General features: G+C 37.8%; 1 protein-coding gene across 1 annotated transcript in view; it reads left to right on the top strand.

Annotated features, from left to right (window-relative positions):
- Positions 1-18491, top strand: part of LOC128702832 (PAT complex subunit CCDC47) — a 67167-nt gene that overhangs the window by 19917 nt on the left and 28759 nt on the right. Inside the window, exons 4-6 of the mRNA XM_053797255.2 lie at positions 5394-5568; positions 8227-8351; positions 16385-16537. Of these exons, the coding sequence (XP_053653230.1) occupies positions 5394-5568; positions 8227-8351; positions 16385-16537 (453 nt within the window). The remainder of the gene's footprint in view (positions 1-5393; positions 5569-8226; positions 8352-16384; positions 16538-18491) is intronic.

Consider the following 18491-nt stretch of genomic DNA (forward strand, 5'->3'; position numbering starts at 1 on the left):
TAACATTTATGAAGGGATTCAGGGAAACCGGCAGGCCGGACTTGAGTCCTGGAGATGGGAAGTACAGTGCCTGCACTCTGAAGGAGGGGTGTTAATGTTGCAGTTTAAAAACTGTAGTGTAAAGCACCCTTCTGGCAAGACAGTGATGGAGTGAATGATGGTGAAAGTTTTTCTTTTTCGGGCCACCCTGCCTTGGTGGGAATCGGCCGGTGTGATAATAAAAAAAATAATACACCTGGAAAATCCTAGAGGGACTAGTACCGAACTTGCACACGAAAATCACTCACAACGAAAGCAAAAGACTTGGCAGACGATGCAACATCCCCCCAATGAAAAGCAGGAGTGTCACTAGCACGTTAAGAGACCATACAATAAGTGTCAAGGGCCCGAGACTGTTCAACTGCTTCCCAGCATACATAAGGGGGATTACCAATAGACCCCTGGCTGTCTTCAAGCTGACACTGGACAAGCACCTAAAGTTGGTACCTGACCAGCTGGGCTGTGGCTCATACGTTGGTTTGACTGCAGCCAGCAGTAACAGCCTGGTTGATCAGGCTCTGATCCACCAGGAGGCCTGGTCACAGACCGGGCCGCGGGGGCGTTGACCCCCGGAACTCTCTCCAGGTAAACTCCAGGTGTGGATAAATGAGAAACAATTAGCAGGAGATAGTCTGATGACGTCGCTTATTTGTGAAAAGGCTAGGCAGTTGCATGACGATTTGGTAAAGAAATTGCCTGCAACTAGTGATGATGTGAGTGAATTTAAGGCCAGCAAAGGCTGGTTTGAGAGATTTAAGAAGCGTACTGGCATACACAGTGTGGTAAGGCATGGTGAGGCTTCCAGTTCGGACCACAAGGCGGATGAAAAATATGTGCATGAATTCAAGGAGTACATAAACAGTGAAGGACTGAAACCTGAACAAGTGTTCAATTGTGATGAAACAGGCCTCTTTTGGAAGAAAATGCCAAAGAGGACCTACATTACTGGCATTAAGAAACAGAGAAGAGAAGTAACCCCTGAAAAGCAATTGGTACCCGAGGTGTTGATGGAAGGGGATTCCCCTTCCAAACAGTAAATCATCCAATCTGTCTCCTTCTCCAGTCTTCCATACACAAAGAAGAATCGCCAATAAAGGTAAGTGTTATTCTGTTAATGTTTAATTCATCATGTGCCACTGTATTGTTTATGTACTACATCTATATTTCATGTAAAAAAAAATTTTGTTTTAATACTTCTGGGTGTCAGGAACGGATTAATTGAGTTTACATTATTTATTATGGGGAAAATTGATTTGTAAATCGTCCATTTCGATAATAGTCCCACTTCCAGGAACGGATTATGGACGATTATTGAGGGACCACTGTAATTTTGAAAAAAAATATCACGGATGGATTAATGAAAATGTGTATATTAACGTAATATACAACATTTAATGATACACCGAGCTCAGACAGCGTAAACAAACTGAACAGGTTGTGGACGATCACTCGGTCAGGCGAAATAGACGGTATTAATACGTGTCCAGTTTTAGTTCATTCATGTACATTTGTAAGAGTTTGTGAAATTTTTACCTTATAATATTTTTATTATTATTATAATAATTAAATCACGAAACAAATAATCTTACACTGTGTACAAGTTAGTACAGAATTATAGCTATAAAGTGAAGGCATACGAAAGGAATATTTTTCTACAGTTATCCCTAGTAACAGGTGACGGGCTAGAGAAAACGTAATTCTTCCGACACTTCTACAAACCGTTTGGTAAACATCTCGTATATATTTGTATAAATTTTTATACTGTGGGTGCATGTATCATGTTTGTGTGTTACATAATGTGTTTCTTATATAATTTTGAAAAAAATATCATAGATAGATTAAGGGAAATGTCTATATTAACGTAATATGCGACATTAATGCGCCCAAGAGATTATTATTACTATTATTATTACTATTATTATTATTATTATTATTATTATTATTATTATTATTATTATTATTATTATTATTATTATTGCATCAAGAGTAGAGAGACTCTTAGTGATTTTAATGTGTACCTACATGCCAGCACAGTGTGTAAGTTTATTTAGGTACAGGTGTACACAAGTTTAATTATCAAGTACAATACATATAAAATATAAAATAACTTTAAAACACTTGAAATTTTTGAAAGTTTCCAGACATAATAAGATGTGCTCAGGGAGAATGTAAACAAACTCGGTGGGCCGCTGTGACCGTATTAGAAAGACAGGTGGGGGGAGCCGTATAGCGAGTTTTGGTCATAATTTGAAATGTCCGTATTAGCGGAATGCCGTAAAGCGAAACGCCGTAAAGCGGGGCCCTCCTGTATATATGTAATAAGTTCGGGGGAGATATAAGCGACTGTTGGCAGAAAGGTGGGCTAGTGCAAAGATGAGTAGTGGGGGGGTTGAAGAGGGTTGGAATAGTTTTAAAAATGCAGTATTAGAATGCGGGGCAGGAGTTTGTGGTTATAGGAGGGTGGGGGCAGGTGGAAAGAGGAGTGATTGGTGGAATGATGAAGTAAAGGGTGTGATAAAAGAGAAAAAGTTAGCTTATGAGAGGTTTTTACAAAGCAGAAGTGTTATAAGAAAAGCAGAGTATATGGAGAGTAAAAGAAAGGTGAAGAGAGTGGTGAGAGAGTGCAAAAGGAGAGCAGATGGTAGAGTGGGAGAGGCACTGTCAAGAAATTTTAATGAAAATAAGAAAAAATTTTGGAGTGAGTTAAACAAATTAAGAAAGTCTAGGGAAAGTATGGATTTGTCAGTTAAAAACAGAGTAGGGGAGTTAGTAGATGGGGAGAGGGAGGTATTAGGTAGATGGCGAGAATATTTTGAGGAACTTTTAAATGTTGAGGAAGAAAGGGAGGTGGTAATTTCATGCACTGGTCAGGGAGGTATACCATCTTTTAGGAGTGAAGAAGAGCAGAATGTAAGTGTGGGGGAGGTACGTGAGGCATTACGTAGAATGAAAGGGGGTAAAGCAGCTGGAACTGATGGGATCATGACAGAAATGTTAAAAGCAGGGGGGGATATAGTGTTGGAGTGGTTGATACTTTTGTTTAATAAATGTATGAAAGAGGGGAAGGTACCTAGGGATTGGCAGAGAGCATGTATAGTCCCTTTATATAAAGGGAAAGGGGACAAAAGAGATTGTAAAAATTATAGAGGAATAAGTTTATTGAGTATACCAGGAAAAGTGTATGGTAGGGTTATAATTGAAAGAATTAGAGGTAAGACAGAATGTAGGATTGCGGATGAGCAAGGAGGTTTCAGAGTGGGTAGGGGATGTGTAGATCAAGTGTTTACATTGAAGCTTATATGTGAACAGTATTTAGATAAAGGTAGGGAAGTTTTTATTGCATTTATGGATTTAGAAAAGGCATATGATAGAGTGGATAGGGGAGCAATGTGGCAGATGTTGAAAGTATATGGAGTAGGTGGTAAGTTACTAAATGCTGTAAAGAGTTTTTATGAGGATAGTGAGGCTCAGGTTAGGGTGTGTAGAAGAGAGGGAGACTACTTCCCGGTAAAAGTAGGTCTTAGACAGGGATGTGTAATGTCACCATGGTTGTTTAATATATTTATAGATGGGGTTGTAAAAGAAGTAAATGCTAGGGTGTTCGGGAGAGGGGTGGGATTAAATTATGGGGAATCAAATTCAAAATGGGAATTAACAGTTACTTTTTGCTGATGATACTGTGCTTATGGGAGATTCTAAAGAAAAATTGCAAAGGTTAGTGGATGACTTTGGGAATGTGTGTAAAGGTAGAAAGTTGAAAGTGAACATAGAAAAGAGTAAGGTGATGAGGGTATCAAATGATTTAGATAAGGAAAAATTGGATATCAAATTGGGGAGGAGGAGTATGGAAGTAAATGTTTTCAGATACTTGGGAGTTGACGTGTCAGCGGATGGATTTATGAAGGATGAGGTTAATCATAGAATTGATGAGGGAAAAAAGGTGAGTGGTGCATTGAGGTATATGTGGAGTCAAACGTTATCTATGGAGGCAAAGAAGGGAATGTATGAAAGTATAGTAGTACCAACACTCTTATATGGGTGTGAAGCTTGGGTGGTAAATGCAGCAGCGAGGAGACGGTTGGAGGCAGTGGAGATGTCCTGTCTAAGGGCAATGTGTGGTGTAAATATTATGCAGAAAATTCGGAGTGTGGAAATTAGGAAAAGGTGTGCAGTTAATAAAAGTATTAGTCAGAGGGCAGAAGAGGGGTTGTTGAGGTGGTTTGGTCATTTAGAGAGAATGGATCAAAGTAGAATGACATGGAAAGCATATAAATCTATAAGGGAAGGAAGGCGAGGTAGGAGTCGTCCTCGAAAGGGTTGGAGAGAGAGGGTAAAGGAGGTTTTGTGGGCAAGGGGCTTGGACTTCCAGCAAGCGTTCGTGAGCGTGTTAGATAGGAGTGAATGGAGACGAATGGTACTTGGGACCTGACAATCTGTTGGAGTGTGAGCAGGGTAATATTTAGTGAAGGGATTCAGGAAAACCAGTTATTTTCATATAGTCGGACTTGAGTCCTGGAAATGGGAAATACAGTGGACCCCCGGTTAACGATATTTTTTCACTCCAGAAGTATGTTCAGGTGCCAGTACTGACCGAATTTGTTCCCATAAGAAATATTGTGAAGTAGATATGTCCATTTCAGACCCCCAAACATACACGTACAAACGCACTTACATAAATACACTTACATAATTGGTCGCATCCGGAGGTAATCATTATGCGGGGGTCCACTGTACAATGCCTGCACTTTAAAGGAGGGAGTTGGGATATTGGCAGTTTGGAGGGATATGTTGTGTATCTTTATACGTATATGCTTCTAAACTGTTGTATTCTGAGCACCTCTGTAAAAACAGTGATTATGTGTGAGTGTGGTGAAAGTGTTGAATGATGATGAAAGCATTTTCTTTTTGGGGATTTTCTTTCTTTTTTGGGTCACCCTGCCTCGGTGGGAGATGGCCGTCTTGTTGAAAAAAAAAAATAATTTGTTTATGAATGATTTCTTAATGCAGCGCACACTCCACATAACAGACTAATGGGGATAGTTGGCTAATAATGACAATTATGGCAGAAAGAAAAGTTTGTCTTGCCATGATAGTAACAATAACTGACAATTATATAACCACGGACTTTGACCATTGTTTCCTGAATTGACCCAGTATATTGTTTTCTGGATTTCTGAAACCTGTTATATGGAGGGTTTACTGTAATGTAATAGTTTAAAAGCAGTAAGAAACTTGATGGAATTTATGGTGGTAGTGATTTTGTTTCAACATTGGACAGTAGTTTTTCCAAACAAGTTAATCGAAAATGGAATCTTAATTTTTTTTTTTTTTTTTTTTGTGTGTATATTTTGCAGGTTCCTCTTCATCTGCGGAGTAATTGGGATAGCTTCTACTTGGAGATGTTAATGATTGCTGGACTTGTTGTATATTTCATTAACTTTATTGTTGGTAAATCAAAGAACCAGAAGTTGGCTAATGCTTGGTACAATTCCCATAAGAACCTTCTTGAACAGAATTTTGCCCTTATTGGTAAGTCAGTATTTAATTTTTTAAGTAAATCATGGCTTTGAGAAAATTTCAATTTGGCAACTAAGGTTGTCACTCCTGACGTTTAGCATTTTTTTATATAAAATAGTAAGTTAAGAGTTACATATATTAATGGATGAAATCAGACCATTAGTGGTATTTTCATGATTGGCATGTTAGTCATTATTATTTTTATTATTCTGGGCTGTCAAACCTTATAATTATTAATAAAAGATTGCTGTTATAAGAACATCATCTGTTATACCACATTTGTATTTATTCTCTCCCTTAAAAAATTTTTTCATTTTATATCACTTTTTCTCTTCATATACTTTTCCTTATATCAATTTTACCTTGCTAAAACCTCTCTCATGCTAACTTTTTCTTTGTTACCACCCTATTTAAGTTTTCATCCCTTCCACACCTTTGCTTCTATAACCATGAACTTCTGCTGCATATGCTCACACTTCTTTCTTAAATCTACCAAATCCTCTTTATCCTCCACTTTACCTGTATTCTCTTGCAGATTCCCATGCAGATAACATGGCTTCTACAGGTGAACAAACCTCACCAAAGTCAGCCTTGCAGTAAATGACTATATACAATAGTCCCATCATTCTCAATCCAAGGCTTTAGTTGTTCACTTAATTGGGCACACAAATTATGGACCTGTACCATAGTTAAAACGTGTTTTATAAACTAATTACAGGCCTGTTCATAGTAGAGGATTGCACTGCTATATTTGACAACCTTGTGGTAAGGTCAGCTAATAACAGGTACACACTGTTCTTCACCTCTCCTAACTGAAGTTTCTGTTGATCTTTTTAATGATGTTCACTCTGAAGAATAGTAACTTCCAGCAAACAAGTTTATTTTCCAAGATGATATAAATGAATAATAGACATTGAATGGTATAGGTAGTTCACACATGGTAAAGCCCATAGTTATAAAATGCATTTTGGATAGACTTAAGATTACGAACAACTTAAAATTACATGATAGAATAGTGTTAAACCTGGAGTTTACACTGTTTTTAAGAGCATGGTTCATCACAGTCTTAAGATAATCGGAGTTTGACGCATATAGAATAAGTCACAATACTGTGGTGCTTAGGCACAATATTGGCACTTAGAGAAAAGTTATGATGATGTTTCTGTTCTCCCTGATTCAGTGTCAAGTCATAGCAATTGTGACTTGCCAGTGGTCCAGGGTAAGCAAGTTTCCTCTTGTAAGTGATTGTAAATTTATTGTATATACTAATCAATACAATTTCACATGGCTAGTCATCAAATATGGTTAACTAGTGTAATTCAACTTATTTTAATTGTGTAATTGCAAAACCTGATTTCCACAGTATCCCCTAATCACCAGTTCTCACCTTTAAATGTAGCATGTTGTTTCATGTATGAATATGCTGAAGTGACTCAGGAGAATATTAACCCTTTGAGGGTCGACAGGCCCTCTCCGAAACTCGTTCTCAGGGTCGGCCAAATTCAAAAAAAAAAATTATTTTCTCTTATGAAAAGATAGAGAATCTTTTCCCGATCATAAGGACACCAAAAGTTTGAAATTTGATGGAAAACTTACAGAATTATGCTCTCGCAAAGTTAGCGGTCTCGGCGATGTTTACGCATCGGCTATTTTGCCCCATTTTCGGCCAATTCCACTGTACTAGTCGACAAAAAATATAAATATCTCGCTAGAACTCCATTTTTTCCTATCGAATGGGTGCAAGAAACCACCCATTTATGAAATTCAACTATCCAGTACAGTGGTCAGAATTTAGCAATTTTGCCAATTTCACACAAATTTCAAAAGATACCAATTTCCGAATAGGGTCCAGAATAAACAAGAAAGACATTCCTGGCACTAAAATGACATTTCCTCTGGCCATTAGTCACGTCTCAAGGCCCCTCTTATATTCTTTTGCTTTCCACTTTGAATTTTTATTCTCACAAAAAATATAAGATTTACTGTTATGCGGACTACTGCATTAGTGTAAAAAATGGTAGAAGTATTATTGGTGCACTTGTGAAAGAATATTAGATTCACCAGTTGACGTGTATTGCACGATTTGTTTACTTTTGAAATTTGGTAAAAATCGAACATTTCTGCTACTTTGAGCTCAATTTCAAGGTACCTTTCATTGTAAAATCAGTCAAAATCATCTCAATTTCTGTAATATGTCTTCCATTCTATAAAATGAGACCAAGAAAACTAGAATACAACAATAAATACCATACGAAAATACAGTGCAAAGTCGCTGTTTTATTCCAAAAAAATGGTCAAAGTTTTTTTTTTCTCATTATGCACTATGTGCTGCAGGATTTTTTTTAGACTGTGCACACTGACCACATAGACCCATTCTTTCATATGAAGGCCTACCAGCTTTCTCCCACTAGGTGGGAGGGCGCTAGAATTTAGGCGTACTAGTACGTCAAAAACCCTGGGTCGTAAGCCGTACTAGTATGTCCGAAACCCTCAAAGGGTTAATAAGCATGTGATTTTATGTTAAATAGCAATATTTGAAGGTGTTTCACATATATTACCATGTCAGTGTGTGAAATTACAAATAAACTAATGTTTATTAATATGATTTTGCTAATAAAAATTTAATACCAAATCAAATGGTTCATGTTGCATTCATTTTACATCTGGTAGGTGATGATGGAAAACAATCTGTAGAGAATGGTGGTTTGCAAAAGGAATCTGAAAATGTCTACACACTCTGGTGCTCTGGACGTACTAATGTTGAAGGAATGCTGGTGGAACTAAAATTCATCAAGGTGAGGCTTTTTTTTTTTTGTTTTTCAAATGTCCAGCAATACTTGGTAAATAATTAGTTTGTGCTGTTTATAAGAGGGTTAGTTTGTCAAAACATTGGCAAAGACAGGGCCAATGGATAATTATCAGTAGACCCCCTGGCTGCCCTCAAGAGGGAGCTGGATAGGTACTAAAGTCAGTACCTGATCAGCCAGGCTGTTACTGGTGGCTGCGTGTACAGCATCTCCTCACTTAGCGACATACTCGTTTACCAATGACTTGGACTTAGGACAGGCTCTCTGACCAGTATGCATACCTAAATAATGTAAATTAGAGCTGATTTCCTCTGTTCTGTTTATTAATATACAGTACACTGCTGTATAAACATTTAAAAATATACCAGAAATGTTATAAATGGTGCAAAGGTGATATTAAAACAATATAAAAAATGGTTGCCACAAACCCACTACCATTATAGTACGCTCCTCCCTTAGTGACGAATTCATTTACCATCGTGGTCTTAGGAATGAAACTCTGTCGTTAAGTGAGGAGAGGCTGTAGTACATTGGACTACATGCAGCCACCAGTAACAGCTTAGTTGATCAGATCCTGATCCACTGGGAGGCCTGGTCAAGGACTGGATTGTGGGGGGCATTGACCCCCCAGACACCCCTCCAGGTAGGTAGAAAGGGAATATGGAATATCCCTAGGAATAACACAAACTAAAAACAGAGGAAGAAACTATATTAAGATAGCAATAGATTGTATTCATGACATTTGTGGCTGTGGAAAGTTTACTGAAAAAAAATAAATAAAATTGGACAGAGAATAGCTTCAGTGGTGCTGCATTTAAGATGACTAAAATTAATTGATTTAGCATTTAAATTCCCCTTTAAGGAGGTGCCTTGATGTTGGTGAGGGGCTCTTGATGCAAGAAACTGGATTTATCCTTCCCTTCCTTAGATTACACCTGATTGCCTCAATTACCCAGTCAGTGTATAACCCCTATGGGTTGAGCACTTCCTACTGATTAAAAAAATAGCTTAATTTTGAGTAATGATGTATGTCACAATTATATACATTTTTTTTTTTTAACAAGTCGGCCGTCTCCCACCGAGGCAGGGTGACCCCAAAAAGAAAATACTTTAATCATCATTCAACACTTTCATCTCACTCACACATAATCACTGTTTTTGCAGAGGTGCCCAGAATACAACAGTTTAGAAGCATACAGTAGGGCCCCACTTATACGGCGGGTTAGGCTCCAGGCTATCGCCGGAAAGCAGACATCGCCGGAAGGCAGAACGCCATTTTTTCCATTTATAAATGCATACAAATGCCAGACAACAAGTTTACACTAAATTATATTAAGTTAGTAATAGAACTAGGCATTAAAGACACTGTAAAAAGTAAAATACACACAGTACATTCATTACTTACCCTAAAGTATTTGTAATCTTAATGTAGGGTGAGAGGTGAGTAGTACTTGTAGGAAGTCGGGTGTAGGTAGCCCTGGCTCCCCGTCTCATACTTAATACAGTGGACCCCCGGTTAACGATATTTTTTCACTCCAGAAGTATGTTCAAGTGCCAGTACTGACCGAATTTGTTCCCATAAGGAATATTGTGAAGTAGATTAGTCCATTTCAAACCCCCAAACATACACGTACAAACTCACTTACATAAATACACTTACATAATTGGTCGCATTCGGAGGTGATCGTTATGCGGGGGTCCACTGTATACGATATTTAAAACATCCCAACGAGTTAAAATACACATACAGTACACTCATTATTTACCTTAAAATATGTGTAGTCTTAATGTAGGAAGAGAGGTGAGTAGTATTTATTTGTAGGAAGTCAGTGTAGGTAGCCGGTAGGTGTAGCCCGCCTGGGCTATACCTACCGGTCACCTACAATGTGGCCCGAAGCCATATTATTAGCATCGACATAACCTTGTTCACTGAATTTAATCGTTTTGAGCAACTACCTTTAGATGCCATCATAAACGAAGAGAGAAGTAATGAATAATTCATGCCGAAAATTGTAAACAAAAGCAGAGTGGGGGAGTGGCTTGCCCAAACACAGATTCATACACGTTTTCTCTGATGGCTGAGCAGAGAAAACGTAATGTTATCCCTCCGCCCAGCTACCACACAGGTCCAAAAGTATTATTATCAGACCACACAAAATATGCAATAAATGCCAGACAACAAGTTTACACTAACTTATATTAAGTTAGCAATAGAAATAGGCATTAAAAACACATTAAAAAGTAAGATACACAAAGAGTACACTTATTACTTACCTTAAAATATTAATATTGTGTGAGAGGTGAGTAGCAGGGTGTTTATTGAATAAAATCAGATGGTACACCATCATCTGATTCTTCAACTTTTATTCGTTTTGAAGACCTGTGTGAAGCTCTTGAAGGAGTGTGTGTTGCTGTTGATGTTGAAGACTGTTCAAGGCTAGCTGTTGATGTTGAAGGTTGTTCAAGGCTAGCTGTTGATGTTGAAGGTTGTTCAAGGCTAGCTGTTGATGTTGAAGGTTTGCATGATACTTTAGTAAAGTAGGAAAGCATTGAACTTTGCCTCAGGGATTTTTTTTTCCTTTCCCTTAAAATTTCTTTATAGCATATAACATCATGGGAAAGGGATGCATTCACTTTTGAACTTCGTTCAAAATTTGGATCAATTTTCTCAAAAATTGTCATAGCTGTTTCTATATAGTTAATAGCTTCTTCCAAATCCTGGGTTTTCATTTCATTAATGGCAACAGGACTATCATCAGGATGGATCTCCTCTTCATGAAACTTCTTTCTTTGCTCTTCAGTGAGAAGATGATCTTCATCTGTTAGAGGCTCATCATGAGAAAGAAGCAATTCTTTCACATCCTCAGGCTCCACTTCCAATTCTAAGTCCCTTGCCATATCCACAACATTTACAGTCACTTCATCCACTGGATTCTCAAAGCCTTCAAAATCGTCCATAAGTTCAGGATTAGATTTTTCCAAACACCTTTGAGTGTAGTTTCTTTAACTTCATTCCATGCATCTCTAATATTTTTAATACCATCCAAAATAGTGAAACCTTTCCAAAAGGTTTTTAATTTATTTTGTTTAGGTCCTGGCATTTTTTCATTGTTTAGGAAATTTGCAGCCTTAATGAAAGTTCTTCTTAGGTAATAAGATTTAAAGGCTGCAATTACACCTTGGTCCATCGGCTGCAGTAATGAAGTTGTGTTTGCAGGTATAAAAACAACATTTATCTCCTTGTACATACCATTTAGAGCTGTAGGGTGGGCAGGGGCATTGTCTAAAACAAGTAAAACATTAAAAGGAATTTTCTTTTCCTTGCAGTAAGCCTCAACTGTAGGCTTAAAATAGCCCGTGAACCAATTTATGAAAAGATCGGCAATCATCAAAGCTTTTGAATTGGATTTATAATAAACAGGGAGGCTGCCTTTTGCATAGTTCTTTAGGGCCCTAGAATTCTCTGAGTGATAAATCATCATAGGTTTTAACTTGCAATCACCAGCTGCATTAGCTCCTAGCAAGAGTGTTAACCTGTCTTTTGCAACTTTGAAACCAGGCATTGACTTCTCTTCTTTAGCAATAAATGTCCTTGATGGCATCTTCTTCCAAAATAATGCAGTTTCATCCACATTAAAAATCTGTTGGTTGGTATATCCATCACATTCTATTATCTCGGCTAGCTCGCGTGGATAATTTTCTGCAGTTAAATTGTCGGCGCTTGCAGCTTCACCCTGCACTCTGATGCTGTGAAGTTGACCTCTTTCCTTAAACCTATTAAACCAGCCTCTGCTTAGCTGCAAATTTATCTTAAGCAGCTTCCTCACCTCTCTCAGCCTTCATTGAATTGAAGAGACTTAGGGCCTTGGACTGGATAATGGCTCGGCTTAAAGGCACATTGTGACTAGTCTGATCGTCAGTCCACACCATTAAAAGTGTTTCCATGTCAGCAATAAGGTTATCACATTTTCTTATAACTTTAGTGTTCACTGGTGTAGCACTTTTAATTTCCCGCAACACTTTCTCCTTATTGTTCACAACTGTACAACTGTCTGACGAGCCAAACCAAGCTTACGTGCTATCTCAGTCATAGACTTACCATGTTCACTCAGTTTAATCATTTCTAACTTGGCACTTAACCCTTTCAGGGTCCAAGGCCAAAATCTGAAGTGGTGCCCCAGCATCCAAGAATTTTCAAAAAAAAAAAAATTTATTTTTTCTTATGAAATGGTAGAGAATCTTTTTGTGAATGTAATAAAACAAAAAGTACGAAATTTGATGGAAAAACTGACGAAATTATGCTCTCGTGAATTTTGATGTGTCAGCGATATTTACGAATTGGCGATTTTGCCGACTTTGACTCCCATTTTAGGCCAATTACATTATTCCAGTCGACCAAATTCTTAGCTATTTCACTAGTATTACTTCTATTCTATCGATTGAGCACAAGAAATCGCCAAGTCAACTGTTTCAACTACAAAATAAAGTGACCGGAAATTGGTAATTTGGCCAATTTAACACAAAGTTCAAAATATTCCAATTTCAAAATAGGGTCCAGAATAAACAATGTAGGTATTCCTGGCACTAAACTAACATTAACTCTGTTCATTAGTTACGTTTTGAGGCTTTACAAATTTCCGTTTTGATTTTTTATTCACATAATGAATTTTTATTCACACCAAAAAATAGAAGATTTACTGTTATGCAATATTGTAATAATTGTATAAATATCATCACCACATTTGTGAATGTATATTAGACCCACCAGCTGGCGTGTATTAGACGTGTGAGGTCGTTTGTTTACTCTTGAACATCGGCAAAAATTTAACATTTCCGCCACTTTGAGCTCAGTTTCAAGCCATTTCCAGTGCTAACACCAATCAAAATTATCTCTATTTCTGTAATATGTCTTCCATTCTATCAAATGAGACCAAGAAATCACAAATACATCTATAAAAAACATACGAAAAAACACTGCAAAGTCGCTGTTTTAATCGAAAATCATGGTCTCAGTTTTTTTTCTCTCATTATACACAGTGTGCTGCAGGATTTGTTTTATGTGGTGCACACATACCACATAGATGTATTCTCTCATATCTAGGCCCAAATTTACCACTCACAGTTTATCAGAGTGAGCTGAGCTCATGACGTAGATCTACGGTTTGGACCCTGAACGTAAAGCCATAGATCTACGGGACGGACCCTGAAAGGGTTAAAGCAAGAGGCTTACAACTCCTCTTTATATCACACCTAAGCTTAGATGCCATTGTCAATGAGAGCCAACTAGTTAACGAAAGAGTAAACGAGAGAGAGACCGAGATACAGAGTTCAGACAATGTAAGAACACAAACTGAACAGGTAGTGGGCGATCACTTGGTCAGGTGAAATAAATGTGTATTAATATGTGTCTATTTTAGTTCGTTCACGTACGTTTGTAAGAGTTTGTAAAACTTTTACCTCCAATATTTTTTTATTATACAGTGGTCCCTCGTTTTTTGTAATTAATCCGTTCCTGGAGGAGCTACTATAAACGAAATTTACAATTTGCAAATCAATTTTCCCCATAAGAAATAATGTAAATACAATTAATCCGTTCCTGACACCCAGAAGTATTAAAACCAAAAAAATTTTTACTTGAAATATACATATAGTACATAAACAATACAATGGGAAATGATGAATGAAACATTAAAAGCATAACACTTACCTTTATTGGAGATTCTTCTTAGTGTATGGGAGACTGGAGGAGGAGAAAGATTGGATTGTTTACAGTTTGGAAGGGGAATCCCCTTCCAGCAACACCTCAGGTACCAATTGCTTCTCTGGGGTTGCTTCTCTTCTCTGTTTCTTAATGCCACTAGGACCACCTTGAGATTCACTCTAGTCCTGTCTCGCAAAGTAACTGTGGAGAGAGCTCTGTTTCTGGCGTCTCTTTAACACTTCCCTAAAATGGCCCAAGACTTTGTCACTGTACATATTTCTCACCTTCTTTACCACAGGCTTGGCACTAGGAGCTTTCTTTGGAGCCATGGTAGCTTATTTAGTAATTGCAAGCACTAAAATGAGTGGAATATTATGAAATATTTCGTAGAGCACTTGAGGGGACCTTCACTCACTGGTAAACAATGCCAGACTGGCTGGGTAGGGAGGCCGCCCCGGCTCACACCGTGCGTACTCGTCCCGGACGAACTACTATTCGTGAGTCAACCTATGAAAAGCGAGTCCATGTTTATATGAAAATACCCCTATGATTGGCGAAATTTACGATTGCCAAGAACTACGAAAAGCGAGGGACCACTGTAATAATAATTACCTCACAATACATTGTGTACAAGTTAGTACAGAATAAACAAACAGCAACATTCCCATTCTCATGCAACACATCATTTTTAGAGTGAATGATATTATTATTATTATTACAGTGGACCCCCGGCTTACGATATTATTTCATTCCAGAAGTATGTTCAGGTGCCATTACTGAACGAATTTGTTCCCATAAGGAATATTGTGAATTAGATTAGTCCATTTCAGACCCCAAACATACACGTACAAACGCACTTACATAAATACACTTACATAATTGGGAGCTGATCGTAAAGTGGGGGTCCACTGTATTATTATTATTGTCATAATAAAAAAGAAGCGCTGAACCCACAAGGATCGTAAATTGCTATATATAGAGTGAAAGCATATGAAAGGAATATTTTTCTACAGTTATCCCCCAGTTTGACTAGAGAAAACGTAATTCTTCCGACACTATACACAGCCGCTTTGTAAACAAATCTCATATTTACGTCAATTTTTATTCTGAGTGTATGTATCATGTTTATATGCTATGTAACGTGTTTCTTATATAATTTTGGAGAAAATATCATAGATAGACTACTGAAAATGTCTATATTAATGTAAAATAACACATTTATTGTGCCCAAGAGTGATTATTATTATTATGTAGTGTTACTGTGGCATCATGAGTAGAGAGATTCTTAGTGATTTTAATGTGTGCCCACACACCAGTACAGTGTGTAAGTATATTTAGGTACAGGTGCACTTTTTTTTTTTTTTTTTCAACAAGTCGGCTGCCTCCCACCGAGGCAGGGTGACCCAAAAAAGAAAGAAAATCCCAAAAAAGAAAATACTTTCATCATTCAACACTTTCACCTCACTCACACATAATCACTGTTTTTGCAGAGGTGCTCAGAACACAACAGTTTAGAAGCATATACAGTACGTATAAAGATACACAACATACCCCTCCAAACAGGTACACATAAGTATAATTATCAGAATACATATATAATACGCAATAACTTTAAAACACTTGAAATTTTGGAAAGTTTCCAGACATAATAGATGTGGTCATGGAGAATGTAAACAAACCAGGTGGGGTGCATCGTATTTGAAAGATCGCTTGCCGTATAGTAAATTTTGGTCATAATTTGACATCGTCGTATTAACAGAACGCTGTAAAGCGGGGCCCTACTGTACACGTATGAAGATACACAACATATCCCTCCAAACCGCCAGTATCCCGAACCCCTCCTTTAGAGTGCAGGCATTGTACTTCCCATTTCCAGGACTCAAGACCGGCTATATAAAAATAACCGGTTTCCCTGAATCCCTTCACTAAATATTACCCTGCTCACACTCCAACACCTGGAGAAAATGTTAAGTACAGTATGTAAGATTAAGAAATTAATGACAAGGAAATGTACTGTATGTAAGGTTGTGGCTTTAGGAGAAATATCCATTGGCGAGATATGTAGTTCAGAGGATCTCTTCAACTATGATGTCAGTACACTTCTGGTAAGACATCAGTTGAGTAATGGTGAATTTGCTTCCTCAGTGTGTGAATCTGTACATTGCTGAAAACCACTTGAGTCTGAATTAAGCCATGTGCACATGATACTTTTATTTAAGTATTATTGTAAACTTTTGTTTTCTATTTGGAATGCCTTTTAATAAAGGTAACGTCAGGTGATTATTATAAAAGCATGAAACCTTGTATACTTTTTTTTCAGAGACAAGACATGATTGGTGTGGTATCACAGTTGATCCGGCCCTCGAGTGATCAGTTGCTAGTCAAGGTTCACCTTGATGAAATGGATGCATTTGTGTTTGCCCTTGCTACCAAAAAAACAGCTGCAAGATTATCAAAAGAGATGACTGATATAGTAAGTATTTCTTGGGGTGCATCTCCCACCTGGGTAGAGTGACCCCAAAAAAAAAAATTCATTTCACATTTAATAATATATTCAGGAGAAGGGTTTACTATCCCCTTGCTCCTGGCATTTTAGTTGCCTCTTACGACACACAGCTTACAAAGGAAGGATTCTTCTCCATGTCCCCATGGAAAACTTCTGGTAATTTTTTTTTTCTCAAGTTGGCCGTCTAACACCAAGGCAGGGTGACCCAAAAAGAAAGAAAATCCCCAAAAAGAAAATACTATTATCATCATTTAACACTTTAACCTTATTCATACATACAGAGGCACTCAGATATGACTGTTTAGAAGTCCCTCCAAACTGTCAATATCCCAAACCCCTCCTTTAAAGTTCAGACACTGTACTTCCCATTCCAGGACTCAAGTCCAGCTGACCAGTTTCTCTAAATCCCTTACCTAAATATTACTCTGCTCAGTCCAACAGCTCATCAGGTCCCAAAAACCATTTGTCTTCATTCACTCCTATCTAACACGCTTACACACGCTTGCTGGAAGTTCAAGCTCCTCGCCCACAAAACCTTTACCCCCTCCCTCCAACCTTTTCGAGGAGGACCCCAACCCTGCCTTCCTTCCCCTACAGATTTATATGCTCTCCATGTCATTCTACTTCGATCTATTCTCTCTAAATGACCAAATCACCTCAACAAACCCTCTTCAGCCCTCTGATACTTTTAGTAGCTCCACAACTCCTAATTTCCATACTCAGAATTCTCTGCATAATATTTGCATCACACATTGCCCTTAAACAGGACATTGCCACTGCCTCCAGCCACCTCCTCGCTGCAGCATTTACAACCCAAGCTTCACACCTATATAAGAGTGTTGGTACCACTATACTTTCATACATTCCCTTCTTTGCCTCCATAGATAACGTTTTTTGTCTCCACAGAATGCCTCAACGCACCACTCGCCATTTCTCCTTCATTTCTATGGTTAACCTCATCCTTCATAAATGCATCCGCTGACAAGTCAACTCCCAAATATCTGAAAACATTCACTTCTTCTGTACTCCCTCTCTCCAGTGTGATATCCAATTTTTCTTTATCTAAATTGTTTGATACCCTCATCACCTTACTGTTATCTATGTTCACTTTCAATTTTCTACCTTTACACACCCTCCCAAACTCGTCCACTAACCTTCGCAACTTTTCTTTAGTCTCTCCCATAAGATTCTAGAAATTCTAAAGAAAAGTTGCAAAGGTTAGTGGACGAGTTTGGGAGGGTATGTAAAGGTAGAAAGTTGAAAGTGAACATAGATAAGAATAATACAACTCTTAAATGAATGATGGTGACTGCTTCATTTTTTGGGGTTTGCATGACCTTGGTGGGAGAGGACCACTACAGTAAAAAAAAAAAAAAGTATATACAGAACTGTATAGTAATTGCAGTAATACCATTGTCTTATATGTGAATATTAGTGTGTATGCACCTGGAGAAGAGAGGAATGTAGAGGAGAGAGAGAGATTTTGGGAGATGTTTGATGTTTGAACCGAGTGAGAGAGTAATTGTGGTAGGGGACCTGAATGCTAAAGTACGAGAAACTTTTAGAGAGGGTGTGGTAGGTAAGTTTGGGGTGCCAGGTGTAAATGATAATGGGAGCCCTTTGATTGAACTTTGTATAGAAAGGGGTTTAGTTATAGGTAATACATATTTTAAGAAAAAGAGGATAAATAAGTATACAAGATATGATGTAGGGCAAAATGACAGTAGTTTGTTGGATTATGTATTGGAGATAAAAGACTGTTGAGTAGACTTCAGGATGTACATGTTTATAGAGGGGCCACAGATATATCAGATCACTTCCTAGTTGTAGCTACACTGAGAGTAAAAGGTAGATGGGATACAAGGAGAATAGAAGCATCAGGGAAGAGAGAGGTGAAGGTTTATAAACTAAAAGAGGAGGC

Source organism: Cherax quadricarinatus, chromosome 82, assembly GCF_038502225.1.
Source record: "Cherax quadricarinatus isolate ZL_2023a chromosome 82, ASM3850222v1, whole genome shotgun sequence".
Lineage (NCBI taxonomy): Eukaryota > Metazoa > Arthropoda > Malacostraca > Decapoda > Parastacidae > Cherax > Cherax quadricarinatus.